Source organism: Miniopterus natalensis, chromosome 2 (assembly GCF_054644295.1).
Source record: "Miniopterus natalensis isolate mMinNat1 chromosome 2, mMinNat1.hap1, whole genome shotgun sequence".
In the NCBI taxonomy this organism is placed as follows: Eukaryota; Metazoa; Chordata; class Mammalia; order Chiroptera; family Miniopteridae; genus Miniopterus; species Miniopterus natalensis.
In genome coordinates, this window is record NC_142082.1 from 28,146,721 (window position 1) to 28,174,615 (window position 27,895).

Consider the following 27,895-nt stretch of genomic DNA (forward strand, 5'->3'; position numbering starts at 1 on the left):
AGGTACTTTTTATGCCATGGTTTAAAATGGAGGTGCAACTTCAAATATACTTCTTTGAGCAAATTCTGTTATATTTGCCTCACCGATTATTCTCCCCAAATTTCTGCTACTCATCACTGTATGCACTGAAACACTGATGTTTGGGTAAGTAGGGTTCTCTCCCCACATAATTTTAACTAGCAGAATCTTTAAGTCGCATTCTTACAAATATGTTAAACTATATCACCTTTTCAAAAATTGCAATCTTTAGTTATTTTCCTTAGATTTAAGATTTCACTACATTAAAAAAAAAGGCTTTTATATACTACAGAGGACATTCAAAGGCAAACTTCCAGAGGTTAATAAAAAATAGCCAACGTTATTGTTTCAAATTATTTAACAAAGACAAATTTTTTAAGAAAACAAGGATTTGTTTTGTTAGCTTTCTTAGTTTCTGCAAGACCCGGAGCCTGCTAGGATCTCAACTCAGGAACTCCCATCCTCATCACAGCCCTCACTTTTGTCATTTACGAGAAGCCATTGTATGGGTCCTTATTTGTAATCGACTTGGAAAGTCACAAAAGCGGCGCAGATGTAAAAATTAAAAGCACTTATTCAAGGGCATCTTCGCCGCAGCAGCCGCCGCCTGCTAGGGACGCGCGGGTCTGGAGCCGCCCATCTCCCGCGCCTAGGTGCCGGGAGCCCAGGGCCGGGGGGCGGGGGCGCCCCGCCGCCCGACTCGGCTCCCGAGGCTGTTTTCTCACTGGAGCCCGCCCTTTCCCCCGCACTATGGAAACTGCATTTTTTCTACGCCTGCCGCCCTCCTTCTTTCATTACATCCCTAACAGACAATTTCAACTTCTGGAGAACCTGACAAGTGAATGGCGCTGATGACGCCCGGCAAAAAAGCCCACGACCCGGGTGCGGGGGAAGGACACCCCGGGCGCGTGGGGCACCGGGAACCACCCGCGACCAGCGGGGCCTGGGGTTGGTGGCGCCGCGCCCCCTCCCGTACCCCGGCTCTCCTTCCAGGAAGGGGCACGAAGCTGCTATCGATCCCGAGCTCACCGGTGACTAATGTGATGCTCGTAAACAAGCTGCAGGCGCGGCACCAGGGAACCACCCAGGCGCAGACCCGCTGCGGCGGGCGAGCGCGCGCCCACCCTGAGCCCGGGCGCGGGATCCGCTCGCCCAAGTGTGTGTGTTGGTGGGGAGGGGGTTACGGGAGGGCAGCCAAGTTCACTTGCCCCCCGCGAGTGCGGTGGTGGCGGGGCGATGAGGGACCAAAACAGGGTGCTCCCGCCCCAGTCCCGGCGCCCAGCCCCCGCGGACGGTCTCGGGCCTCGATCGCCACCGGCCCCCGCCCCCTGCAGTGTCTCCTCCTTCGACCCCCTCCCGGGCGGAAGCTCCGAGCCCAATTAATTGAGTCAAAGCCGGAGGGGAGGACCCTCCGCCCGGCGACTTGCCCCCGCCCCCTGTGCGCGCCCCTTTTCCCGCCCTGGGTGGCATCTCCTCCGCCGGCATCCTCAACAAGCCTCTGATTAATTAGTTTTGGGCCGGCCCCCACCCCGCCCGAGCCCCCGCCTCCGCGGGAGAGGGCGGGGACGGCGGGAAACGCAGCCCCGGGAGAAAGGGGGGCGGGGCGGGGCGGGGGTGTGCGGCCCGCCCCCCCCGCGCCTTCTGGCCATTGGCCGCGCGCGCCATCCGTCGGGAGGCGCGGCGCCAATGCGGGCGGCGGGGCGGGGCTGCCGCGCTGTGTGTGCCTGCGTAACGCCGAGTCACATGTTGTTTTGCTCTTCTTAGTTCAGTCACTCGGTGCGCGATGTGTTACTCACAGTGCGGCTGGGACCGCGAAGAGCCCGGGTCGCCGTTGGCGGCGGCAGCAGCAGCGGCAGCAGCAGCCCCGGCAGCGGCGCGGACCCAAGCGCTCGGGCGCACCTCGGCACCCCGGCGCGCGGTGCGGCGGCGGGACTAGTGCGGCCGCGCGAGCCTGAGGCTCGGCCCCTCGCCTCGGGGACCCCGACTCTCCACCCAGCCAGCGAGTCCCCAGGCGCCGCCCGAGAGCCCGGGAGGCAGCGGCCGCGAGCAGCCGGGCCAGGGGGCGGCCACAGGCGGCGCCGGGCATCCTCTGGGGCTCCGGAGCGCGGAGGGTGCTGCGCCACCGCTCGGTGTCGGCCCCCGTGGGCCTCCCCGAACCTTCCCCACCTCCTGGGCCCAAGGGACACGGGCTCGAGCGGGCGAGCAGGGGTGAGGGAGCAGCCCCCGCCTGCGCCCCCTCTGCTCCCCCCGAGCCCCTTTATGCCGGGCTGGGCAGCGCGGCCTGAAGCGCCCGCGATGGCGAGCCCGCCGCTGCACGGGCCCCCCGGGCCGGCGGGCGGCGACGGCCCCAACCTCAACAACAACAACAACAACAACAACCACAGCGTGCGCAAGTGCGGCTACCTGCGCAAGCAGAAGCACGGCCACAAGCGCTTCTTCGTGCTGCGCGGGCCCGGCGCGAGCGGCGACGAGGCGACCGCGGGCGGAGGTCCTGCGCCGCAGCCTCCGCGGCTCGAGTACTACGAGAGCGAGAAGAAGTGGCGGAGCAAGGCTGGCGCCCCGAAGCGGGTCATCTCGCTCGACTGCTGCCTGAACATCAACAAGCGCGCCGACGCCAAGCACAAGTACCTGATCGCCCTCTACACCAAGGACGAGTACTTCGCCGTGGCGGCCGAGAACGAGCAGGAGCAGGAGGGCTGGTACCGCGCGCTCACCGACCTGGTCAACGAGGGTCGCGCCGGTGCCGCCGACGCGGCCTCGGGCGCCGTCACCGCCGGGTCCTGCAGCGCCTCCCTGCCCGGCGCCCTCGGCGGCTCCGCCGGCGCCGATGACAGCTACGGGCTGGTGGCGCCCGCCACGGCCGCCTACCGCGAGGTGTGGCAGGTGAACCTGAAGCCCAAGGGCCTGGGCCAGAGCAAGAACTTGACAGGCGTGTACCGCCTGTGCCTGTCCGCGCGCACCATCGGCTTCGTGAAGCTGAACTGCGAGCAGCCGTCGGTGACGCTGCAGCTCATGAACATCCGTCGCTGCGGCCACTCGGACAGCTTCTTCTTCATCGAGGTGGGCCGCTCGGCGGTCACCGGCCCGGGCGAGCTGTGGATGCAGGCCGACGACTCAGTGGTGGCCCAGAACATCCACGAGACCATTCTGGAGGCCATGAAGGCGCTCAAGGAGCTCTTTGAGTTCCGGCCGCGCAGCAAGAGCCAGTCGTCGGGGTCGTCAGCCACGCACCCCATCAGCGTCCCGGGCGCTCGCCGACACCACCACCTGGTTAACCTGCCCCCTAGCCAGACAGGCCTTGTGCGCCGCTCGCGCACCGACAGCCTGGCTGCCACCCCGCCGGCCGCCAAGTGCAGCTCGTGCCGGGTGCGCACGGCCAGCGAGGGCGACGGGGGCGCGGCGGCGGCCGCTGCGGGGACCGGGACGGCGGGCGGCAGGCCGGTGTCGGTGGCGGGGAGCCCCTTGAGCCCGGGGTCAGTGCGCACGCCGCTGAGCCGCTCGCACACCCTGAGCGCCGGCTGCGGCAACCGCGCGAGCAAGGTGACGCTGGCGCCGGCAGGGGGCGCCCTGCAACACAGCCGCTCCATGTCCATGCCGGTGGCGCACTCGCCCCCCGCAGCCACCAGCCCCGGCAGCCTGTCGTCTAGCAGCGGGCATGGCTCGGGCTCCTACCCGCTGCCTCCGGGCCCCCACCCGCACCTGCCGCATCCCCTGCACCACCACGCCGGCCAGCGGCCCTCCAGTGGCAGTGCCTCAGCCTCCGGCTCCCCCAGCGATCCCGGCTTCATGTCCCTGGATGAGTACGGCTCCAGCCCTGGGGACCTGAGAGCCTTCTGCAGCCACAGGAGCAACACACCGGAGTCCATCGCGGAGACGCCTCCGGCCAGGGATGGGAGCGGGAGTGAGCTGTACGGGTACATGACCATGGACAGGCCCCTGAGCCACTGTGGCCGGCCCTACCGTCGAGTGTCGGGGGACTGCGCGCAGGACTTGGACAGAGGGCTGAGAAAGAGGACTTACTCCCTGACCGCCCCCGCCCGGCAGCGGCCGGTGCCCCAGCCCTCCTCTGCTTCCCTGGATGAGTACACCCTGATGCGGGCCACCTTCTCCGGCAGCTCCAGCCGCCTCTGCCCGTCCTGCCCCACGTCTTCTCCCAAAGTGGCCTACCACCCTTATCCTGAGGACTACGGCGACATTGAGATTGGGTCCCACCGGAGCTCCAGCAGTAACCTGGGCACGGACGATGGTTACATGCCCATGACCCCTGGAGTGGCCCTCATGGGTGGTGGCAGCGGCAGCTGCAAGAGTGACGACTACATGCCCATGAGCCCCACCAGCGTGTCTGCCCCCAAGCAGATCCTGCAGCCTCGGGCTGCTGCCGCGGCCTTGCCCCCCGCCGGCCCCGCAGCGGCGGCGCCCACCGGCGCGGCTGGCAGGGCCTTCCCGGGGAACGGGGCCAGCTGCAAGGCCGGCTCCCCGGCCGAAAGCTCGCCGGAGGACAGTGGATACATGCGCATGTGGTGTGGCTCCAAGCTGCCCGTGGAGGGCCCCGACAGTAAGCTGCTTCCCAACGGGGACTACCTCAACATGTCCCCCAGCGACGCGGGCACCTCGGGAGCCCCGCTGGACTTCTTCTCGGCGGCCTTGCATGGCGGGGGGGAGATGCTCAGGAGCGTCCCCGGCTACTGCTACAGCTCCCTGCCCCGCTCCTACAAGGCTCCCTACACCTGCAACGGGGACAATGACCAGTACGTGCTCATGAGCTCCCCCGTGGGGCGCATTCTGGAAGAGGAGAGGCCGGCGCCTCCGGCCAGCGTGGGCCCCGCGCGGCCGGCCGGCGTCCCGGTGGCCGGGGCGGGAGGCGGCTGCCCCGCGCAGCCCGCGCCGTGCGTGGTGCCTTCGCCCGGGAGGCAGGGCGGCGGCCGCCCCGAGGGCGCCCCGAGCCAGCGCTGCCGCGCGGTGCGGCCCACGCGCCTGTCCCTGGAGGGGCTGCAGACCCTGCCCAGCATGCAGGAGTACCCGCTGCCGCCCGAGCCCAAGAGCCCGGGCGAGTACATCAACATTGAGTTTGGCGAGGCGGGGGCGCGCCTGTCGCCCCCCGCCCCGCCCACGCTGGCGTCCGCGGCCTCGTCGTCCTCGCTGCTGTCCGCCGGCAGCCCGGCCTCGTCGCTGGGCTCGGGCACCCCGGGCACGAGCAGCGACAGCCGGCAGCGCTCCCCGCTCTCCGACTACATGAACCTGGACTTCAGTTCGCCCAGGTCCCCCAAGTCTGGTACCCAGAGCGGGCACCCGGTGGGCTCCCTGGACGCCCTCCTGTCCCCCGAGGCCGCCTCCCGGTACCCGCCGCTGCCCCCGCGCCCCGCCGCCCCCGCCCCCGGCGCCCAGCCGCAGCCCCCCGCCCCGCCGCCCCCGGGGGAGCTGTACCGCCTGCCCCCCGCCTCTGCGTCCCAGGGCCCCAGCGCTGCCTCCTCGTCGTCCTCGGAGCCGGGGGACCACGGTGACTACACCGAGATGGCCTTTGGCGTGGCTGCCACCCCGCCACAACCCATCGCGGCCCCCCCGAAGCCGGAAGGCGCCCGCGTGACCAGCCCCACGTCGGGCATGAAGAGGCTGAGCCTCATGGAGCAGGTGTCCGGCGTCGAGGCCTTCCTGCAGGCCGGCCAGCCCCCGGACCCCCACCGGGGCGCCAAGGTCATCCGCGCGGACCCGCAGGGGGGCCGGCGCCGCCACAGCTCCGAGACCTTCTCCTCAACCACCACTGTGACCCCCGTGTCTCCGTCCTTCGCGCACAACCCGAAGCGCCACAACTCGGCCTCGGTGGAGAACGTCTCCCTCAGGAAAAGCAGCGAAGGGAGTGGCGGCGGCGTCCTGGGTGGGGGCGACGAGAACCCTGCGCAGCCGCCGCTCCCGCAGCAGGCGCGGCCGCGGACGCCGGGCCAGCCGGGGGGCCTGGTGGGCTGCCCGGGGGGCAGCGGCGCCCCCATGCGCAGGGAGACCTCCGCCGGCTTCCAGAACGGCCTCAACTACATCGCCATCGACGTGAGGGACGAGCCGGCGCCCTCGCCGTCCCCGCAGCAGCACCCACATCTGCACCCACATCCGCAGCCGGGCGACAAGAACGCCTGGAGCCGGGCCCGCAGCCTCGGGGGTCTCATCAGCGCCGTGGGGGCCAACAGCACCGGCGGGGGGTGTGGGGGGCCAGGCCCCGGAGCCCTGCCCTCCAACACCTATGCCAGCATTGACTTCTTGTCCCATCACCTGAAGGAGGCCACCATTGTGAAAGGTGAGGCCCTTCACCTTGTGGCAGGTGGGAGGAAGGGCGGGGAAGTGGGGGAGCGTCCGGGGGGTTCACCCCTCTTCCCTGTTCTGGTACCTTGACCTAAATGCCAAAAGACTGGCCCCAGCTCCTTGTTTTGTTTTACTTTTGGCTCCTGCGCCCTTCTCTTTTCCCCAAAGACCTTGCCAAGAGCAGTCAAGTCATCTTTGACTTGAATTTGAAGCTTCCAGCTCAGGAGACTGCTGCTTGTTTATTTGGCCAAACACGTTTCTTGTTTCCCACAGTCCTCTTGCCATCTGCTAACTCTGGACATGCTCCCCAGGTCCCCACCTCTAAGAGGTGGCAGGCACTGTCTTCTTGATCTGAGAGTGGGAAAGTTCTGCTAGGAAGGGCCCAGAAGTTCAGACTTCTCCCAGGCTTGTAACCTTCGCAAATTTTCTCTTTGTTTTCCTGGAGCCAGGCCCCAGCTGATTCTTGCTGAGCCTCAAAGTTTATAAAAACAGGCTCGAAAGTCACTTAGGAAGTGAGCATCCATTTCTGTGGCTGCTAAAGGGAACAGTTCACCGTTTACAGTTTACACATAAACTGTGTCCATCAGAGACATTCTTTTTCTCATAAGGGGCTGGGATAGTAATACCCCTTAAACACAGTTCAAAAGCAGTGGTTCTCAAACTTGAGCATACCTGGAGTCACCTGGAGAGTCTGCTTGAAACCGGGATGATGGCTGGGCTGGACTGCGTAAAGCCCCAGAGATTCTGATGCAGTAGGTCTGGGGTGTGACCCAAAATGCGCATTTCTCAGACGTCTGGGGGATGGCTGACCATCCTCTGAGAACCCTGCCCCAGGTGAGACCCATGTGAGGAGGTTTGAGAAATTACCTACTAGGCCTCACCCTAGACACATTCAGGTAGAGCCCAGGCACAAGCGTTTTTCAGTTGCCCAGGTGATCATGTGCAGCCAGGATTTAGAATCAGTGCTTTAGAGAAAACAAGTGAAGACAACAACATGGGGCTTTTCAAGAACAGTGGGATAGATGGTGCCCCGCATTGCTCTTCACGTTCTCATCAAATATCCATGAGGAGAGAGAGACTCCTTGCTTTGCAGCTGGCGATGCGTGCTGACTGTCTCAAACTTTGATAGGGGAGAGAGAGGAATAAAGGGGTGAGGGATGTTCATTTCAAGAGAGTTTCTTCTTTAATTCTGTAGCTTTTTCTGTGCAGGGTTGCTAGTGAGATAGAGACAGTGTGGGAACCACGGAAGGCACAGGAGTGGATGCTGTCCAAGATGCTGGCCTAAGGTCAGCAGTCAGCAGGGGTTACAACGAGGTGATGATGAAGGTGGCTTGGGGATCCATATGCCTTTTTTCCTTAAAGTAAACAGGTCAGTTTAACGCTACCTAAATGCAGCGTATGTTTGATAACATCCACGGGATTTAGAATTATAGCTGTAGGGTAATTACAATGTAATATAATAGAGGAAAAACTATTTACGTTTTTATTAAAACCCTAGAATAAAAGATGAAAAGTCACAGAATTATCAGGAATGCAGTGCTTCAGCATTTAGCTAAATCAATTGGAAGTTGTCAGAATGTTTTCCATAAACGGTGACTCTCCGCTGAAGGTCATTTTACTTGGAGTTACAATAAGCACTACAGGTATGCCTGAAAAATTGCTAGTGTGTCAGAGAGTTAAGCATTAGCTGCCTTTCAAGACATGGACCATATAAACACACCAGCAGAACAGAACTGAGTGGGGGGAAAATACACACACACACACATTTATTTGGTATGCCCAAATGGGTATATGCCACAGTGAACATGAAAGTACATTTTGCTGAAATCTGATTCTAATCAGAAAAACAGTCTGAGAACATAACACCTTTTACTGCTTTTGGTAGAGTAGGCGGTAAAAACCTGGACTGGATTCAGGAGGGCCCCAGGAGTGGGTTCTTGCAGTAACAGGAGGAGTGAGCTGCAGTGTGCGTCTACGGGCCTAAAAGGATTTGAGGCTTTTTTGATAACATAGATACATTCAGAAATGTGATTCATGTATGATATAATGCCCTTTTCAGACGAGGGAAAATTTTAAACTGCAAGAGATAAGTTTAGGTAGAGAACCGATTTGGCTTGTTTTGTTTAAGATTTCCCACCAGTATAAAATTCCTTTCAACTTATAGGATTCAGGATTCTGAAATCAAAACAGCAGTTTGTATGTTTCACGGTGGCTGCACAAAGATGAGAGATCGTTTTGGTTTTTGTTTTTCCAAAGTCTGTGTGGGCATGATGGTAAACACCCTTTTAAAAAGGAAAAGGGCTCTTTTTAAGCAAAATTGATAATTGCAATTGATTCATTGTGCCAAAACCACATTTAAAAAAAAAGGACCACATGCTAAGTGGGTTTCTAGTAAACTCATTTGAACACAGGGAACAGCAGAATAGGAAAGAGGAGGGTGTCATCTTAATTAATGTGGAAGCTAAATTGTGGTCTGTGAAGCCAGGAGAACATTTAGAAATTCAGAATGAACATCCACTTTTATTTAACTCATGTATTCCCGTAGACATTTGTTTGGGGTGTTCATAAATAAAAAGCTAACGGGAGATTATTGTCCTTTGAGAGAATGATTTCTAGAAGGAATACTTGCAAAGCATTTCTTTGAAGAAGAAATAGAAAAAGAGCTTCTGGGTCATTGTGCGCACTGCCCTGGCTCTCAGGAGGGGCAGCTGTTTGTTTCCACATAGAGCTTCTTGGGGTCTGCATGGGAAAACTGCACTGGTTATGCTGAGGCAGAATAATTTGGGGTCACTTGGTGGTGTTTGGTATTTGCATAAGTCGTGACAAAGACAGTAAAGGTTCCAGCAACGTTCGGTAGTTGTTTACAATAGAATTGGGAATGGGGGTGGGGTTTCAATGCGAAAGCCAAGTCAAAGTTAGGACACTTTAGGTATATGTATATAATATAGATATATGAGTCCAGAGAAAAATAAAAGTTTAAATCTAAAGTATGCATCTCATTTGGGAGTAGGGGAAGGTTATTTACCATGTATTTTATGTGTGTGTATGTAGAAAAATTGAACTAATGTGTTAGCATGTTGTTGTTGGGGAAGTGGAGGTATGTTACTGAATTTACTATGCTTTAAAACTACTTTTTAAAATTAACTCATATTTTTGTTCTGATTATAGATTGGTGCATGCCATAAAATATGCTATTTTAGTGTTCCTTTTTAGTGGGACTTTTATTCTAAAATTGGTTTTTCTATATGTGCAGGGCAGATTAGGTTAAAAATGGCCACTGAAAGCATCTGTATTTAAATGTTCGATAAAAGGGACTGTTTATTCATATGCTATAGTAAAAGATTATGGATTAAGAGAAATGTTTCCACAGGAATGATACAGTCACCACTTACGTTTAAAAGTATTGCCTGTTGAAATCTTAAAGCAAAGAACGTGGACACTTTTAGAACTCCAGGGAGATTGCCGGACAGACCAAGACCCTTTATTTTTTCTGTTGTGTGCATTTCTCTGCTTCAGCTGGCCAGCTCTGTCACAAGATAGTCATGTGCACGCTCCTACCCTACTCTCAGGAACAGACAGTGAGGTGCTAATGAAAACACACAGAGGCTTTCGTGAATGAAAGTCACATGACTTGTGCTATTTCCCTTATTGAAAGAGAAACCTTTACAAAAATAGTACTTCGCAGAAGGAAGCATACATAGTATGTGGAACACTAAACCAGAAATCAGGAAACCAGGTTTCCAGTTGCTGATCTTAATGAGTCTTTGTGTGACTAGAGGGAAGCCATTTAATCCCTCTTTCTCACTTTGTCTGTAAAATGGGATCATTTTAAGCCTCTCCCTTCAGTGTCACAGGGCCACTGGGAGGTCCAGGAGGTAGTAAACACGGAAAGTGGTTAACGTCTTGCAAAGAAATGTGCTAATATATCTAATGATGCTGTTGAGACTTATTACCTTGAAATGGTGAGAATATACAGGAAAGACACTTTTGTAAATATGAGTGTTTCTAAATTAAAACAACAACAAGCTCATAGTTGTCTGAAAGTAGAGACAATCAATACCTTTTTAAGAAACGCTTGCCATTTCTGCTTGATTGCTAGTTCTACCTCAGTTTCCGAGAACCATTGTTTTTCCCCCTCTCTATTTAACTTGTGACTGTTTTCATCGATAAAATTATCAATTGTAAGGAAGGAATGTCTTAAATTACACAGTAAAATAACAATTAAGGAAAACAGCATCTTAATCCTGACACTAGACTAAGATTATACTTTTGATTACCTTTTATGATTTGCTTATATATTACGAGATATTGTTAAGTAGTGTCAAGATGAACATGTATAATTAGAATACACATTTATTTAAATCAACAGTGTTTGTTCTCCTGCTGGATGCATTGAAAGAAAAACACAACCCTTAAACCTTCTGTAGTTGAATCCTCCATTGCTCCACCCTGGAGTTTCACTCGTTGGGGTTGATTTAATTAGGGTGGTCGCTCCTGCACTGTTTTGACTTGTTTGGTTGTCAGAAGCATTAGGAAAACCTCTAGTGTTTGGTTCTTCTGTTCCTCCGCAGACCCCCTCCCCCCCAAAAGGAATTTTATTAGATAATTAATGTTTCATATTCTTTAGAACAATTAGTATTAAAATGAATCTCTTTCTGAAGAGGGGAACTTGCAAAAGTTTTAGTAACAGCCTGGGCATAATGGGTTTTCTGTTAAAATTCCCACTAATGCATTTTCTGTAGAAGCATAGTTCCAAGAGCTAGTTAACTTTTGGTATCAGATTTGGCAAGTGGAGAGGTTTCTTTGTTTTGTTTTTTTGGGTAGCACAGAATCAAGTGTTCCCATTTCACCTTAGAAACTTAAGGGAAAATGTAACTTTACTCTTTTATCTGCATTGCCAAGTAGAGTGGGGGAAACACTCAGAGGGAAGCAAAGCGCTGTGCCCTGCCCCAAAGCCAGTCCCTCACTGAGGCCACTGTAATGGGGAGCTCTCTGCAGACTTTACTACAGACAGGAGCAGAATGTGTATTTCTATACAAGTTAAGCAAGGCATTTTCATGTTGCCTTTTAAATAAACAAATGAAAAAGATTTCTGAACCTCTGTAATGGTTAGTTCATACTATTTGTCAGTGGCAGGTTTTGTGAAAACAGTGCTATCCAAATTTAAAGGGGAACACTCTGTTAACTTTGTTGATTTGAACGTGTTCTTTGAGATTGCAATGGTTATTTTTAATCATTCAAGGTAGGTCATTGTAGATAGAGTTCAGTGGTAGATTTTTGTGAACTGAGGAAGTCATCACTCAAGGCAGAGGAAATGCTGAGGATGATAATGGCTACTGATTATTTGATTTCTTTCTAGATAGCCACAGGGACTTATATTAACTATGTACTAAAATAAAAGGCACAGAAGAAAGTTTGACTAGAGAGAGTTAGAGTTTATGTTGTATATTGCTTTGTGGGTACAAATAATACAGGATACTTTTCTGCATTGTATTAGAACTGAATTCATTGAATTTTGCTGAAATACAATGTGGTTAAAACATACAGGCTGCCTGTATACACCTGATAAAACAGTCAGTTTAGGGATTCTGATTTCTTTTTTCTTGGGCTAGAAATTAAAAATTTTCAGAAAGTCACTTTTCATGTCCAGAAACTATATAAAATTTGATCAGGCAAATGTATCTTCAAACTTGGCCCAGTTTTCTTATGCTGTGTGGGTTATATATGCACACAGACAAGATTTATAAAATATTTACTTATTGTGCTATTACTAAAATTTGGACTATTCGGTCAAATATTGTGATCCATAACATACCTTAAAGAGAAATGATCCACATGCATAACACTTTGTGAATACTGTTTTTTTAGTATTGACTTTAAAGAGTATCAAATTTTCTATAAATAAGTATTTTTGGGTGGTGATGTGTGTGTGTCAGTGTGTGTGTGGTTCTATAGTTCTGCTCCAAGAGGCTTGATGTGGAGTTTTCATAATTGAACCTCAAATACTAAATAATGATGTGTTCTCTAATTATGTTAGAACTTTATAACCTTAAGTATAATTATAATCTTACAGTTATGTTAATCTATCCATATGATATTGATACAAATACTTCAGTGAATGATTATGGTGTAGTATTAAGTTTCAATATACAAAAATAGGTATTATAATAGAGTTCATTATATTATGTGATTTTAATAGTTACCTTAAAATTCATATGCTTATATGAAGAATGACTTATGCTTTTGCATGATATTAATGGATAATCTATAATATTGGGTGGGGCAAAAGTAGGTTTACAGCTGTAAGTACAGGAAACAGAGTTTATTCTTGTATTATTATTTATTAATTATTATATTGTTGTCCATATGAACAACTGTAAACCTACTTTTGCCCCAGCCTGTGTTTGTGAATGTGACACACTGCTTTTTCTATGCAAATTTAAAAGTAGTTACTTAAATCAGTCTATCTTTTGCCTCCAAATTATAACAATCCCAGAAATTGGTGGTCAATGAATTATGTAAGAATGCTACTGAAATTGGAGGTGATAAAAATGTAACCATTATTCTGATCAATACTGAAAGATGAATGCAAGCCTCTCTCCCCTTTGGATCAAAAGAATTGCTTAAAATTCAAAAGGTATTTTTCTTTGCTTCATAGTGTTAAGACATTTTCACATATAGAGGATCATGTAATAATACTCCAAAAACCTTATGACATAGGCAGACACACTTGGATCCCCATTTTTTTAAAATAAGGAACCTGCAGCTTTGAGAGGTCCAGTGACTTGCCCGGGATTCTCAAGCCAGAGGGAGTTGTGTTGAGTTTAACTATAAAAAGAGACTGTTACACGAGCATTTTCCTGTGGTTTCACCTGGTGTCATCCTCCCACCCCCAGCCAGTGCTCCTTATGTTATATCACAGTGTCTCCAAGTTATACACATTGTGTCTGCTTTGGAAGCTCATATACAATAGAGACATTAGGATTTTATTGTGGACTCCACCTTAGGCAACTTTCTAATTCACATTTTGTCTTTTATTTCACTTGGGTGATAATTTCTCTTTTCTTTATGCGTTACTCATTTGAAGTGAAATGGGGACAGTTAAGCAGAAAGACTGGACATTGAAGGAAAGCCCCTTATTTTATTTTATTTTATTTTTTTATTTTATTATTTTTTACCAGTTTTTACACCTGTCAGTTTGAAGGGTTTAGGATTTGATACTACTCTCAAGGCTGTCATATTGTCAGTGAATTTTAGGGTCCAGTTAAGTGGCTGGTTGGTCATCTGTTCTGGGGGTTTCCAGTTTCCCTTCCTGGATTTCTAGTGGTCTGCAAAGTGGAAAACTTATATTCCTTCTACTATTTTTGTTTCAATAAAACAAACTATTATACTTGATAAGCTACCTTCTCACCACCACCACCAAATACAGTGTGGTGACAACCAGGAAAAAAATACAAGGGAAAAGGGTTGGGAACCATTGGTATAATGTAACTTATTTTAAGGTTGTGCAAACAGAGCCCAAGGGAGGTCAGGAGTCTTTTCCAAGGTCACTGGTTTAATTAGTTGGTAGAGATGTTTGTAAATAGTATCAAGAAAGAATACGGAATTCTCTGTCTCCATGGGTCTTTTGTGTACTGATGAATAACTTTCTCCCAGGATATGACCTGTTCCTTCTAGAACAATTCAGTATTTGGGGAAATGGTATCCATCTTTTTTCTTTGGAACATTTTAGTAAATTCTTTCATGCATATACCAGGTATGCTAGTGGGCAGAAATAGAGAATGCAGAGGCCCCTAAGTAAGGAGCATGTTGTAAATCAGGGAAATAGGGCTGCTCACAACTATGTGAGCAGTGTTACTGATGAGGCAGAAGAGAAAAGTTATGGTAAACACTCAAGATCATGTGCTTACTTGTAAAATAAAAAGGAGAAGAAAGAAAATTCTTGGAATCATTCAGATCAATAGGCCTGTATTTAGGAAAATGTAAGTTCTTGCTCTTTGTAGATTGGTTCACCCTGGACCCCTGATCCGGTATCTCGGGGGGCAGTTGGTGTTTCTGTTGCTGCGGGAGGTGTCTTTAAGATGCATTTATCCCATAAGTAGAATGTTATATACTCCTCATTTTGATTAAGTCCATTAACAGTTTCCTAAGAAATGAGTCATTAGCCTATTTAATGATGAGTTTATTTGAAAACTAACCAATTTGGAATTTGCCTAAGAACCCATAATAAGTAAGTCATCAGTTGTTGCTAGGTGTTCTGGGGAGTGGATTATTTCACCAGGGCCCTTCTTTTAAGGTTTTGTGGTTGTTTTTTTCCTCCCTGAGAGAAACATTTAACTGAATTTTTTATATGAAGAGAAATGGTTTTTCTGAAGGTGCTACCTTTCTGCTGATGTGCCTATAACTAAGACTTAAGCAAACACAAAAAGTCATAAGCTGTCCGTATTTTTCAGAAATGTAGTTGGGAGTCTGTGGCCTGGTGCTCGTGCGGGTGACTCAGGGTTTTGTTTACATTCGCTGTCAGTCTCTGCAGCATCCGAGGAGAGAGTACTTCCTTCCTAGCAGATGGCAGCCTCCGGGGCCCTGCGCCTGCCTTTATAAGCAATGTGCACGCGTAATCTAGCCAGGATCTCTGTTGACAATAGGCATGGGATTGGAGACTGTCTGCCCCACAGGATAAACAAAATAGGGGAAGGCTTTTTCCTTCTATCAGGGAATAATGGGGTGGTGAAACTTGTTTTTAGGTGAAGAAGAAAGCCAAGTTCAGAATACCCTTCTACTATATCTGTTGATCACTTACTGAGTTATGTAGAAAAGTGGACACGATAGAGATTCTGATGTGCTATATAGGGAATCTTCACAAATAAACCCAGCAGGCTTTCCCCTGGGCGAGGTTTGGATTCCTTCTGTGAAATCTTGCCTTCCTCTGAGGACCTGGGAACTGAGCACTGGGTGCACTGCCCAGTGCTGGTGGTGGAAAGTCACCAAAAATAGGGACTGAAGTAAGAGACCATCTGATGCCTGTGAGTTCCCAGGTCTGTTTAGAGGCCACCCCCAAACCTATCATGTGAGTTCCACCACCCAGCCACTGCCCTGCCAGGGCCCAGATCACACCCAGGAGGGCTTCTCCTCCCCTTGCCTTGTTCCGGGCGCCCAGAGCCCCTTGGTGGCTGGATGAATTGGGGGGAAATTGTGAGGTAGGGGGAGACATTTGGAAATAGGCCAGGATGTCCTTACTGAATTTTAAAATGACGCAAATAATACTTGAAGAACTCTGGACAATAAGCAGGATTAAACAAGGCATGGGTTAGAATGTGATGGGCGGCTTGGTTTTGTTCAAAGATCAGAAATGGGGGTACTAGCACTCTGGTACATTGTGGACACCATGGGGTTCCTGAACTTATAAGACAGCAGACTCCTAGAGAGGAAGGTATTCACGGCCAGTTCGTACACCACGGCCTGGATGCATTTTAAAAAGAATTACTAAAGTGATTTGTGATCATGTTATGCTTCTGTTTTATTCTTATATGTTAGTAGGTGTTTTTTTATTGTTTTTCAACATAAAAGTGACCTAAAAATAACACTTTTCATATGCAAATGAAACAGAACAAATCCCTAAGCTGTATCCATGCTCTTCCAGTTTTATATATATATATATATATATATATATATTTTTTTTTTTTTTTCCCCTCAATCAAATAAGTTTGGTGAAACCTCTACAAAGAACTTTTGTTACTTCACCAAGTAGGTTTCTAGTAACTGTACAGGTCAATTGAAAATATTCAGATATGTTAGTTGCAAAACTGCAAGATCTAATCTTTCCTTCTTTAGGATTGTATAAATCCAGGAGGGTGAATTTACTCTATAGTCAGTTTCAGAAAAGTAACTTGAACTGGTTAAGTAAACAAAAACAAATTTAAAACTTTAATAGTGAGTAGTATGGATATATTAGATAGGAAAGCCTGACAAACTTATAAATATTAATGGATTTTTAAACATTATTTACATTTCTTTTATTTTGGCAAATTTCTGAAATGAGCATTTTCTTCCAAAGTTTATGTAGCTTCGAAATGCCATTTTGATATTTGGGCTTGTATCAGAATGTTAAAGATGCCACAGGACTGACTCACCTTAATTCTGTGTTACTTCTTATCATTATTTGCAGTTTAGCTTATCAGTAATGCTGGTTTATTAGCAGTCTTAGTTCCAGATGAAATAACCACAGCAGTAAAGTATCCCCGTTTCCCCGGCATGGAGCATTTAATTAAGTTCCTAGAATAACTCTGGGTGATAAGCATTCATCTTCACAGCTCCGGGGTCCCTGCGGTTCAGTTGGAACACTCAGAAGTCATGGGGTGTTCAGGCATTTTCCAAAGCTGGGACATGGTTGATATTTAAGCCAGTCGATTTATTGAGAATTCACTGTGTACCAATAAGGGAGTAGATGTTCTGGGAGATACAGGAAAATCTGAAACAAGCCTCTGTCCACTTGGCGCCTTTATAGTCAACTTGGACAGCGCCCCACTCAAGCTGTTTTCTGGGCAGCCTCTGGGAGCCCTTTACTAGGCGCCCACTCTCCAGGCCCTCTTGGCCAGAGACGAAGAATGGGATGTCCCTGCCGGGACTGTGGGTGCCCTTGCTGGAAAATTCTGAAGGAACCACTCAGACATTCAGCCCCCTCCCTACTCAGACTTGGGGCACATTGGAAGAGGCTGGATTTCCAGGTCCATTTTCTTCTCTGAGAAACTCTGGGTTTGATTTTGCTGGGTCCTAGTCCTAGGTGTCCGCCTGCTCGAGGCTCTTGGCAGCCTTGCCTCCTCACTAGTCCAGTGTTTCTCTTTGTGCCCAGCCTTTGTTGGCAGTGGTAGTATTCCAGAAACTTCCCAGGGCTAGGTTATTGGTCTCCCTTTCCTGTGCCTGCTGAGTCTTCTCTGCTCACCCTGCCCTGTTACTTTAAAGAGTCTCCCTCTTCAGTGTGCTATGTGAATCCCTCCTGGGGACTCATCACTGCTTTCCCTGGGCACTCGCAGCTCACACTGAAAGCCAGCACACACCATGCCTTTCCACAGAGAGTAAATGCTTAGACTTCAGTGGCTATTTTTCTCAGAAATAATCCACAAACATTTAAGAGAATCTTAGTTCGTTTTACATTTTGTGATTCAAAGTTGCTTAATTTTAAATCGTCCTAATAATTTCCAAATAGGATATAGTGTTTTCTTAAGAAACACCTATAACCATGTGTGGGTGGCTCTGAAGCCTTTTTTAAAAGTGTCGTATCCCGTCGTTTTTACAGACATCCATGACCTGTCCAGGAAAGCCCCCTTCTCCTCCTGTGCAGAGGAGGCCTCCTGGCCAGCAGCAGCCCCCTCCTCTCATAATGCCTCCTGCTCTGAAAACCTGCCGCTGCTGGACGCCCTGCCCCCCGCCACAGTGGCCACTGTAGTCGGAGGAGGGCAGTCTCATTTGGCTGGGCAGCTCTGTGTTACCAACCCATCAGGCTGATGGAGTCAGCTCCAGGTGAGTTTCCTGTCATTCTTACCTTTTACCACCTTTTATCTGTTCTTTCCAGAAAAAACAAACAAACAAACAAAACGACAGGAACTTCACTTAAGAGCTGCTTGGGAGGGTAGAAGGCTGGGCTTTGGGGCAGGAGGGAGATAGGCAGAAAGGGTTAGACTTCCTTTCACCTTTCAAGTGTAACCAGATTGCTAAATTTTCTTTTTCTTTTTTTGTTCCCCCATTACAAAGAGGCCAATTGTTATATGTTAAATACTTTTTAAAATATTTCACTCATTTGAAATATATTAAAGTACAGGCTAGAAGAAAGAGGTTTGGTTTCTAACTAAAAAGAAAAAGACCGAAGGTACTACTGAGTCTTCAAGTCTACCTTTGAAACCTAGGAAATAAACGTAATTTTGATATGTGTTCAGAATAGGAAGTAGTATTTTAGGTGGTAGCAAATGCTCTAGTAAATGCACATAAAGTGGGGGAAGGAGAAAGGGAGAGGTGACAACTTGAAGGTGGTGAAGAAGCAAGTCTTGTAGACATTTAGAGGGAGAATCCATGTAGGCAAAGGGAATGAGTAGCCATGCAAAGGCCCTGGGGCAGAAGATTGCTAGTATATGTTTCAGGATAAGAGGTAAACCCGTGTGTCTGACAAAGAGGGAGCTGGGTGAGAGTCATAGTGAAGTGAAGGGGGTAACGGGGCCATGTAGAGCCTGGTCAGCCATCATAAAGATGTCAGTTCCTATTCAGCAGTGTAGAAGTTCATATTTAACAGTGTAAAAGGGAACTAGAGTCTCTTTGGAACAATATGTAGAGCATTTTAAAACTTTTCTACTGGAGTCATCTCCTGTCGTAGTATCTTCTTACTTAGTGAGGTATTCGTCGAGTCTTCAATTTTCTTCTCAAAAATAGTACGTAAGATGTGAAAAAACCTAAACATTTTCTTGTAGATTGAAGATGCCGAGATGTAATTGAAGTGGGGAAGGCAGCCAGAAACTTTCACAAGATAAACAACGAAATCAAAGTGCCAGTGTTTAGTCATAGACTTGCAAACCTGATTACACAAACATCCTTGTAAGGCACCTTATAATTTATAAAACATTCTCAAATGGTATTTAATCCTCAGAACCTCCTTGGAGGGCAGGTTCTTGTTGTTGTTTTTTTAAGGAAAAACCCAAGGGTGGAGAGATCTACTGTGGGCGTGCCATGCTGGCGAGCCTTTCCAGGCCTATAGGGGGGCACTGCTCGGGGAGGCCTGCTGCTACCTGGTTCTCTGTCTTCAAAAAAATAAAAATAAAGTCCAGGGACAAACCCTGGACAGACAGATATCTCGGAGCTGTGTCAGTGACCTGTCACTCCTAGCCCTCCCTGACCCAGGGTCTTCTGAACATTCGCTTTCCCGTCAGGGCTGCTAAATTCAGGCTGTCCAGCACATTGATTTGATTCTTACGCTGACTTAGAAACTAAACTGATAGGTTGTTTATTAGCCTGTGTATTTCATAGAAATTCCACCTGAAGAGCGCTAATGGAGTGAGTTCGGAGCTGAGGGTGTAAGATTTGAGCAACGCTAGTGCACTGCTGGTAAAAGACCCCCCCACTCTCCTTTTAGCCCGCCGGTGAGGAAGGTGCACATTTAATCAGTGACTTGGGTCAGCTCTGTCTCTTATCTGCACCAGAGGAATGTAAATGTCCATCTCTATTTTGGTGCATCTTTGTGTAGAAGCTGGAGAAAACAGAGAGGCAGTGCCCTGTGGCCCCAACTAATCAGAGCTCAGCGAGTTGGTGACCCATCCTGCTCTCTGGGCACATGTGACATGAAGAGGAATTTGTCATTCTCTTTCTGTGCAGCTGCCTGCCCAGGGACACATGCCTCCCCTGTCCGGCGTTTTGTCCCGTTCACAGGGTGTGAAGAAAGCGGCTGGGCCAGGCTCTGTGTGCAGCGTTTGAGAACTATTAGCTTTACATGGCCTAGAGTTACCCCCAGAAAAACAATTCTACTTCTGTTCTGCTTCTCTCCCATTAAAACAAGTTTATTCATTTTATTCCGGGAGCTATTTGCCATTGTTATTGTGTATTCATCAGTTGTTTGTGTGCTGCTGAATTTGCAGTTGTTCGTGATGTCATTCATGGATATAATTTTGAATGAAGAAAAAGCTGTGGTGGCAAATGTGCTCAGAGATACCACGGCCGTGGCTCCACAAATTAGCCCAAAGAGCGGGGTGGGAGGGGCAGGCTTTCCTTGGCAGCAGAGGGCTGCCCGCGTTTAAGAAGCCTTTGTAGTTCAAAACAAAACATGTGGTTACATGTGTACATCATTTAAAGGTGCACAAAAAAAGCAAAAGGATCAACCACAAGATGCGAGTCATGCCAGTAGCATGTGCTTTGCGGCACATGGGAAAAAAAAGTATCGTTTGCATTATTTACTTACAAATTTTAATAAAATTTCATTTGGTAGTTTCATAATGACCCAGTGAAAAATTCAGGGCAAGAGGATAATGTCCCTGTTAACCGGCCGGTGTGGTGGTTCCTGGGCCCCGGGACCCTAAGTCTGGTGGGGCCGGTGGCTTTCCACACCCACGTCTGCTTGAGCCATGGGACTGGCATGCGGTTTTAAGGTGTGGGAACAGCTTGCCCTGAGTCATTCCTAAGCTCCCAGGAATGCTTTTGTGGTGACTGATGATGGAATGAGCTCTCCGACCTGTGCCGGGGCAAAGAGAGTGTGCACTTCAATTCCTGAGTAAGGTTTGACCTTCAGCCTTGACCTTACTGGTAGATCTTAAAGGGTGCCCATTTGCACAAGGGCTTTTAAATTAGATACAGTCTTCCTCCCAAGAGACAAAGCTGACATCCTGTATTATGCAGATGTTACAGACTGTAGTCTGGGAGGGAATTTACCTGCAGTTTGGAAGCAGAGGCTGCTCAGGCCACTGCGTTTGTGCCCAGTGGAAGCTCAGTATATGGAAGGAGGACTGGCCCTCTCACTGGCTCAGTGGGGTAGGGGAAAGGGGGAGGCAGTGGATTATAGAGTTTTTCCCTTTTTCCTATAATCTTTTTTTCCCCTATAGTGAAAGACAAGCACCTCACTATACCTATTTTTAATACATTTTCAAATTACCGCATTTTTGTTAAATATGAAAAACATTATATTTTAGAATCCCAAGGGTATACCTTTTAAAGTGTACTCATGAGTATATTACTTATTCAGTGATATTATAGGGGGTGTTTGAGTTGTGTTGGGCATAATTTCAGACTTCAGAAAATGTTTATTTCTATTTCAGTGGTAAAAACAAAAAGGAACTGAATCATGAAACTAAAAAAGCAAAAAATGTAATAGCAACTCTTAAGTATTTTAACATTTGAAAGAAAGAAAGGCTCATTTTTAATGATATATAACAAAAAGCTCTTGGGGATGGGTATATGTTGAATAAATTGTTATTCTAATTACCTAATTTCATAGGAAAAACATTCAGGTTTGAGAATTTCAGATATAAGCAACATAAACATTTTTATAGCATAAATAAAATACAGAATTTTTACATTGGTATAAAATCCTAAGCATAATGTATTAAATCTGAAGAAAGTATTACACCACACGTAGGATATTTGCAGTGTTTAGGCAAGTTGTTGTTGCTTGGTCCAAATATTCTTATTGTTTTGTGTATTGTTACACTTTCAAATGACCAAAGAAAGAGAAAAGATTTGGGCCCTTTTGAATTGCAGATCTGATGTGAGTAGCAGTGTGGGATATATTTAGTAATAATCAGAGTTATTCAGTGCTTTTGTGTTATGCATGAGAAACCACCTAGAAGAACCATAAGTTAGGGACATTAATTCCAAAAGCGTGCCGGCCTCATAAATGATTTCATGACTTGCTTCCTCCTTTTCAGTAGGGTCTGTAACCGGATAGCATGGTTTTTAGTAGATAGTATTGCATTTCTAAAGGATGTAAGCCTGCAGATAATTTTCAAAGGGTATCAGTTAGTCTCCAGGTGTAATATACAGATAGAAATATACAGTGTTGTTTTGACAAATTAGTCTTCCTTTCTCCTCATTGTCTTCCTTATGTCGAGGGGCATACAGTCTTTGTCACAACTGCTCAACTCTGCTATTAAAGCGTGAAAGCGGTCATATGCAGATGAACAAGTGTGGCTGGGTTCCAATAAAACTTTATTTGCAGAAACAGGCAACAGGCCAGGTCTGGCCGTATTTGCTGACCTCTGTCTTAGAATGCCACTCTCATTCTTTTAAGGTCTTTTCTCTTGGGCCTCAGACAGTTCTAAAGTTTTGTTCTCCTTTAGAAATTTTTTTTAGCCTTTCTGCCTATGAGACATGGTATAAACCACATGGGTTTTTGTTTCAGTTTAATTCAACAAGGCTTTGTAAGGACCAAACAAGCATTGTGCCAGATGCTGAGGACAGGCATGGTCCAACTCCTCGACAAGTAGGGGAGACAGATGCACAAAGCAGAAATTCATTGTCTGGGCAGTGTTTTGTGTCATTGGGGAGAGTTTTATAAAGAGCTAATAGTACCATGTAAATGTTTAAACTCTGGGTCCCCAAGTGGAAATTCCAGACGTCCCCCCCTGTCCTACCCACCCTTTCATTATTTGCAGAAATTGACAGTAGTGGCCCCAAGTGGAGCAGCGAGGAGGGTTCTGGGGGAGGTTATGGACTTTCCTTCCCTGCTGACCAGCTGCAAGGCTTTGGGCAAATCACTGATGCTCCCTCACCTAGGCTTTACCTAGAAAGGTTTAACATTTTATTATTTAACAGAAGAGTCCACCAGCAATTCAGGGGGCATTTTTGCCTCTTGGGTGTTTGTGTTGAAAAATAATAATATTTCTCCTATGATGTTGGACACCGCTGCTGCAGGTGTGGTAGGAAACCCTTGCCATAGAAGAGTAGCTTAAAGGACACATACACCAGGCTCTTTAATAACAAGCATAGAAAAGAAATGAATACTTAGGCATTTTGATATAAAGTCGGCTGAAGCTCTGCACTATAAAATTAACACAGGGCTGTGGGTGAAAGCTTGACTATGTAGAAGACATTTGAAGTATGTAGTTAACAGTCCAGGAGGCCTGCTTCCTCTCGTCTTTGGTGATTAAGACAAAGTCTCATGTGAAGGATTAAACAGGAGCTAAAGGAGGAGAGATACCTTTTATTAACCCCAGCCTTATATGAAAACTAGATTCTCTCATTGTCTCATCCTGTTTCATGTTGTGTCATTACCATCAAGTTACAACTTGATGCTAGGAAATTTCTTTAATAACAAGCATTCAGAATGAGATGGTTTTAATTGTCAGTGGAAGTGATGAGCTCATGTAGAAGAAAGTTTTAAATCTTTCACAGGTAGGGGTGGTAAAGTAATTTACTGCCCCCATTTTTCTGGGGGAACTTGTTCTTCCATATTTTCCTTTTAAGTAATTTTTTTCCAATTTAAAAGAAAAGTTCCAGTAACCATTTTTCTCAGAACCCCTGGCTTAGTCGTTATCACACCCAACCTTAACTTTTTTTTTTTTTCTTGCATATTCTAAGAGCGTTTTGCTTTCAGTAAAGTAAGGAGATACTAAATTATCAGGTTTATTTTTCTAGGAATTTCTCATGTAACTGAAAAGTTTATTTTTTCCCTGTAATTCTATGTTTAACACAAAAGGACCTGAAGGACATCTTTGGGCTCATCAAAGAGTTTATTTTTTAATCATAGTTGCTACAAAAAAAAGTAATAAATTTTTATTTTAAGTATATTGTTTCATTTTGTCATGCAAATTAATGTCTGTAGCACCCAATTTAGATATGCCCGAAAATGTTACCTGCTAAGTGGCTTTGCACTCTGGTCCAGTGTTGCTTACTGCGAGGCCCTGTTCCCTTCAGCAGGGCCATGGAGCCCTCTACGGGATCTGTCTGCATGGGGCTTCACATGAAACTCTGCACTGAGCTCCACATGGGGTCTACATGGAATGGAGCCTTACATGGGACTATATATGGAGTTGTGTATGGAGCCCTCCATGGAGCTGTGTATGGAGCCCTCCATGGAGCTCTACATTCTAGACCTGATGTTTCACTGTATTTTCCACTAATGTGATTGGAATCATGGAGCCCAGCACATAGGTGATGTAGCATGTTAGTATTTTGACCTTTGTGCTGTCTGGGGCAAGGGAGCTTTCCCACTTATTTTAATGACAAAATTTTTCAGTGATCTATCTTTTTTCCTCCCTCCCTCCCTCCCTCCCTCCCTCCCTCCCTCCCTCCCTTCCCGTAAAGTCGAGCAGATTGAAGGCTTGTTCTTTACTGGACTCTACCTTTACTCTTGTCACTTGCATTCTGATTGCTCTTCTAAATGGAGTAGAAAAGGGGTGGAATCAGTCTCCAGGGAATTATGATAACTGGCACATAAGACTGTGCTCCTCATATGAACATCATTTGTCATATGTGACAGAGAAGAAAAATAAAATATGGGGAGTAGCTAGCCTGCGTGACCTGTCATATGGAACAACTTTAATCATTTTGCTGAAAGTTTTGCTTTAAATCAAGTAACTAGATCAATGCTTGTGTGAATGGGGTTCTTGACAAAACGCTGTCTAAGCTGCGGAAGGTACAGTGTGTAATTACACGACAGACTCAGTGAGTATCAATAAGTTTATTTTTAGACGCATTGCCTCTGGGGGCAGAATTGGCGCAGGTCGTTCTGTAACTGCCTTCATAGCAGCACGTGCTTCTTGCTAGATTTCTTTTTTGTTTTGCTGCTGCGCCTAACGTGTTCAAAGAATGTCTCCTCTCTTAATGAATATTCAGTGTGCAGTGATCCTAAAATTAATCATTTGTTCTTTGCTTCTACTAGAATTAGTATAGATAATAAAATAAATAAATTTTTGCTGAATCTCATCATTAGGAAGTATAAATATTTGAAGGTTAAATATGTCAAGTCAATGGTGTTAGAAGACTTTTTTTCTTCCTAGTCTGGATGAACCAGATTAATTTTCAAGGGGAGGGACAACTTAACTGACTTTAAAAGTAAGTAAGTAAAAAAACATTCCTAGCTTCTGGCTCCTGCCTCTCTTCTGAGTTGGGGGGAGTGACACCCAAGGAGGGGTTTCCAGGTGGCCTTCAGACCTGATTTGATACCTGGATGCCCTGCCCGCGTACGAGAGCCTGAGCGACAGCACATGCTAATGCTTTTAGCCCAGTCATCTTTCCTGAGTTGTTTCCACGCCACCTTTTCCTTTGGCTGGTTCCCTCCTGTGGTCCTAGGTCAGAGCCCTTGCTGGCATGCCCATCAGAGATTGGCACCCAACTCCTATTAGAAAGGCTGTATTAAATCTCAGTCGAAGCAAGTATCTTCTGTCACTGGCTTTCTTTCCATAAGATTAAAAAATTATGGTTAGGTTTCCAAAATCCCTTTTTTCCTCTGTGCATTCTCAGTGTACATTTACCTTCCATAGGTTTTTGTCAGGATCCTTTTGCTCAGCAAGTCATAGTCCTCTCAATCTGATTTGGGGGTACCCTCAGCCTTTTCCTTGCTTTGCATCTCAGCAAGGATTGCTTTTGATGGCCAGCTCTGTTTATGTTTGTTGTGGATACATCACGTGGGGGAGGATGTTCACGGAGTCGGAGGTGAGGCGCAGGCGTCTCAGTGGCAAGCTGCTGGGTGATGTGGGCTGAAGTTCCATGGGCCATGAGGAGGCCCACAAGTCTCAGCTCTTTCCTTTTGCAGTAACAGGAGGCGTCCATAGAAAGCAGTTGTTTTGTATTCTAATAGGAGACAGGTTGCGTCCACGTTGTGTTTCCTCTAGTGCACATTTCTGTATTCATAAATGTGTTTGAAGCACTGCACATCTCATGCCCAAGCAGCTGTCTCTGAGCTGGTGGCCGTCTGCTTTCTGATCCCCCTGGCCTAAGCCTGCGTGCTTCTGTCCCAGGTGCCATGAACAGATTCCTCTCCCTGTGATAGATAGTACCTGCATGCATGTGAGTGTGTGCTCGGTCCTCAGTGGCTCTCCCTGGCCCACATGTAGGATCATGTCCCTGCCCCTTCCTTTCGAAGAGGCCTGGGGCTGTGCGTCCTCCTGGAAGATTGGGTTTCTTACTGTCCCAACATTAAATTGCACCACTGGGTTGCTGGCAGCCCTCGCTTCTGCTGCTCCTTTAGAATAGCTTTCTCCTTTGCTGATAACCGCAGCCTGGCAATCCTTCACTATCCAGGCGTTTTGGAGGGTTGGCTGCTTTCACTCCCTCCCAAGAGAAGAGCTCTCATGGGATTCCCATTCTAGTGGGAACTCTCCTCTCGCTCATCAATATCCCATGTGCCTCAGTGAGGCCCTGCACAAGACTAGAATGTTTTTAAATCTTGAAAGGGTATTGCATGAATAAATGCATGAATGAATGATTTCCTTGCCTTTATCAGCAATATTCTTTCGTAATGCTAATGCATAGAAATTAAGGTCTTGATAATTGTATCGTACTTCAGAAAATAAAATTACATGTTCAAACTGATGAGAGCTCATGAACATCTAGTGATAGGACTTGTTTCATAGCAAGAAAGCATCCTTGAAAACAGTGAAAATGGCCGTGGCCTTGTGACTTTGCAGATGAGAATGGAAAGTAAATTTCCAGCAGTAATTAACCCTCCATTTATATGACCTGTATTTAAATTTGGGAATTAAATAACTTACCTTGTTAACTGTTTTCAAGATAATGGGTTTAGAGTTAAGAGGAGACAGTTTAGCCACATTTAGCTAATCATTAGTGTAATAATAAACTATGAATAGAAATCTTTCTGGAAGCAGATCCCCTGGGTCTGTACTACCTACTCTGGGTGGCCGTGGGATTCATCTCACAGTCAAGGCGTGAGTGAGGCAAATCCAGGTAGATTTTAGCAAATGTCTCCTTCTAAGGGATGAGAACAATATTCAGATCCTCCCTGCAGCCTCTTAGAACCGGACATCACAGTGATAATGAATGAAGTAGCTGGGGGACACATCTTTCCTTCAGGGGACAGTTTGGGTCCTGTTTTCCATTAGGTTTCATTTGTAGAACTGTTTTCCTATTAAGTTTTTTGAAGGACCTAAGTAAGGCTTTTTAAAAATAATAAGATACACTTAGCACTGCCTCAAAATGCCACACAGTAGGGAGATTTTAAAAACAGTCTTGAAAAGATCCAGTATTTCCATTGCCCTTTGACAGCGCCGTGTCTGCACAGGCTGCTGTTTCTCTGGCCACACGCACGACGCAGTGAGCACTTCCAGTTTGCACCAGGGGGCTGCCTGGCATGCAGAACCCCAGTGTTTCACACGCTCACTCCCCGTTATGGGCCACACTGGAAATTTCTCTCTTGCTGGGATCGGTCCTCTGAACTCAAGATGAACAAAAAAGGTTGAGATTCACAAAGAAGCAAACCAGAGAGTGTGGTGGGTGTCTAGGATCGGAATTCTGAATGATCAGAAATGCAGGTTAGATAAACACGACTGCAAGGAAGAGCACATCCCTGCATAAGACGGGGCGTGACCCGCAGGGCTCACGGTAATCGAGTCGCTGCAGTTAGGAGAGCGGTGACATGAGCAACTTGGCACGTTTGTTAAAAAGCCTGGAAGCTTTTTTGCAAAAGGTAATCTGCTATGAGATGTCAGAGTCTGTCCCTTAAAGAAGGAGGAACTCAAGTGAGAAAATGCTGGAAATGATGGAAACTGTAAAAGGTTAAAGGAGTTAGTCTTTTGTCCGGAAGGACGGTAGCAGTTAGAGCTGGTTGGGGGCCCAACGCCATGTCCCCTCCACGCTCCACCTAAGGGTAAATTCCTTAACTGGGGACACGGGGACCTTGAGTAGATGAAGGAGGGTGTGTAACAAGTGTGTCATTGCAGGCAGGAGCTTTTGAAATCTTGGGCTGCTTTAGGAACAGGGTAGATTATCCAATTGCAAGGGTCTTCTGAAGGCAGAAGTGTGGACTCATGACTTCTGCTTTCTTGACTATGATACACATTTGCGCAGTCGGTCTCGTTTACAACGTACTTTAACATGTGCCGTGTTTTTCATCTTCTCAGCAGCCCTGTCAGGAAGGCAGTGGGTTTTTTTCCCCCTTAAAGAGTCA

The 27,895-nt window shown here is 47.4% G+C and overlaps 1 protein-coding gene across 2 annotated transcripts in view; it reads left to right on the top strand.

The window, feature by feature from the left end:
- The first annotated feature begins 2,092 nt into the window (after nucleotides 1-2,092).
- The window catches only part of IRS2 (insulin receptor substrate 2), a 28,644-nt gene continuing 2,841 nt past the window's right edge, over nucleotides 2,093-27,895 (top strand). The window contains exons 1-2 of one of the 2 annotated variants that reach the window (XM_087814231.1): nucleotides 2,093-6,301; nucleotides 17,600-17,823. In XM_087814231.1, the coding sequence (XP_087670357.1) occupies nucleotides 2,278-6,301; nucleotides 17,600-17,808 (4,233 nt within the window). In that variant the 5' untranslated portion in view covers nucleotides 2,093-2,277 and the 3' untranslated portion in view covers nucleotides 17,809-17,823. The remainder of the gene's footprint in view (nucleotides 6,302-17,599; nucleotides 17,824-27,895) is intronic. The other variant, XM_087814232.1, reaches the window with a different exon arrangement.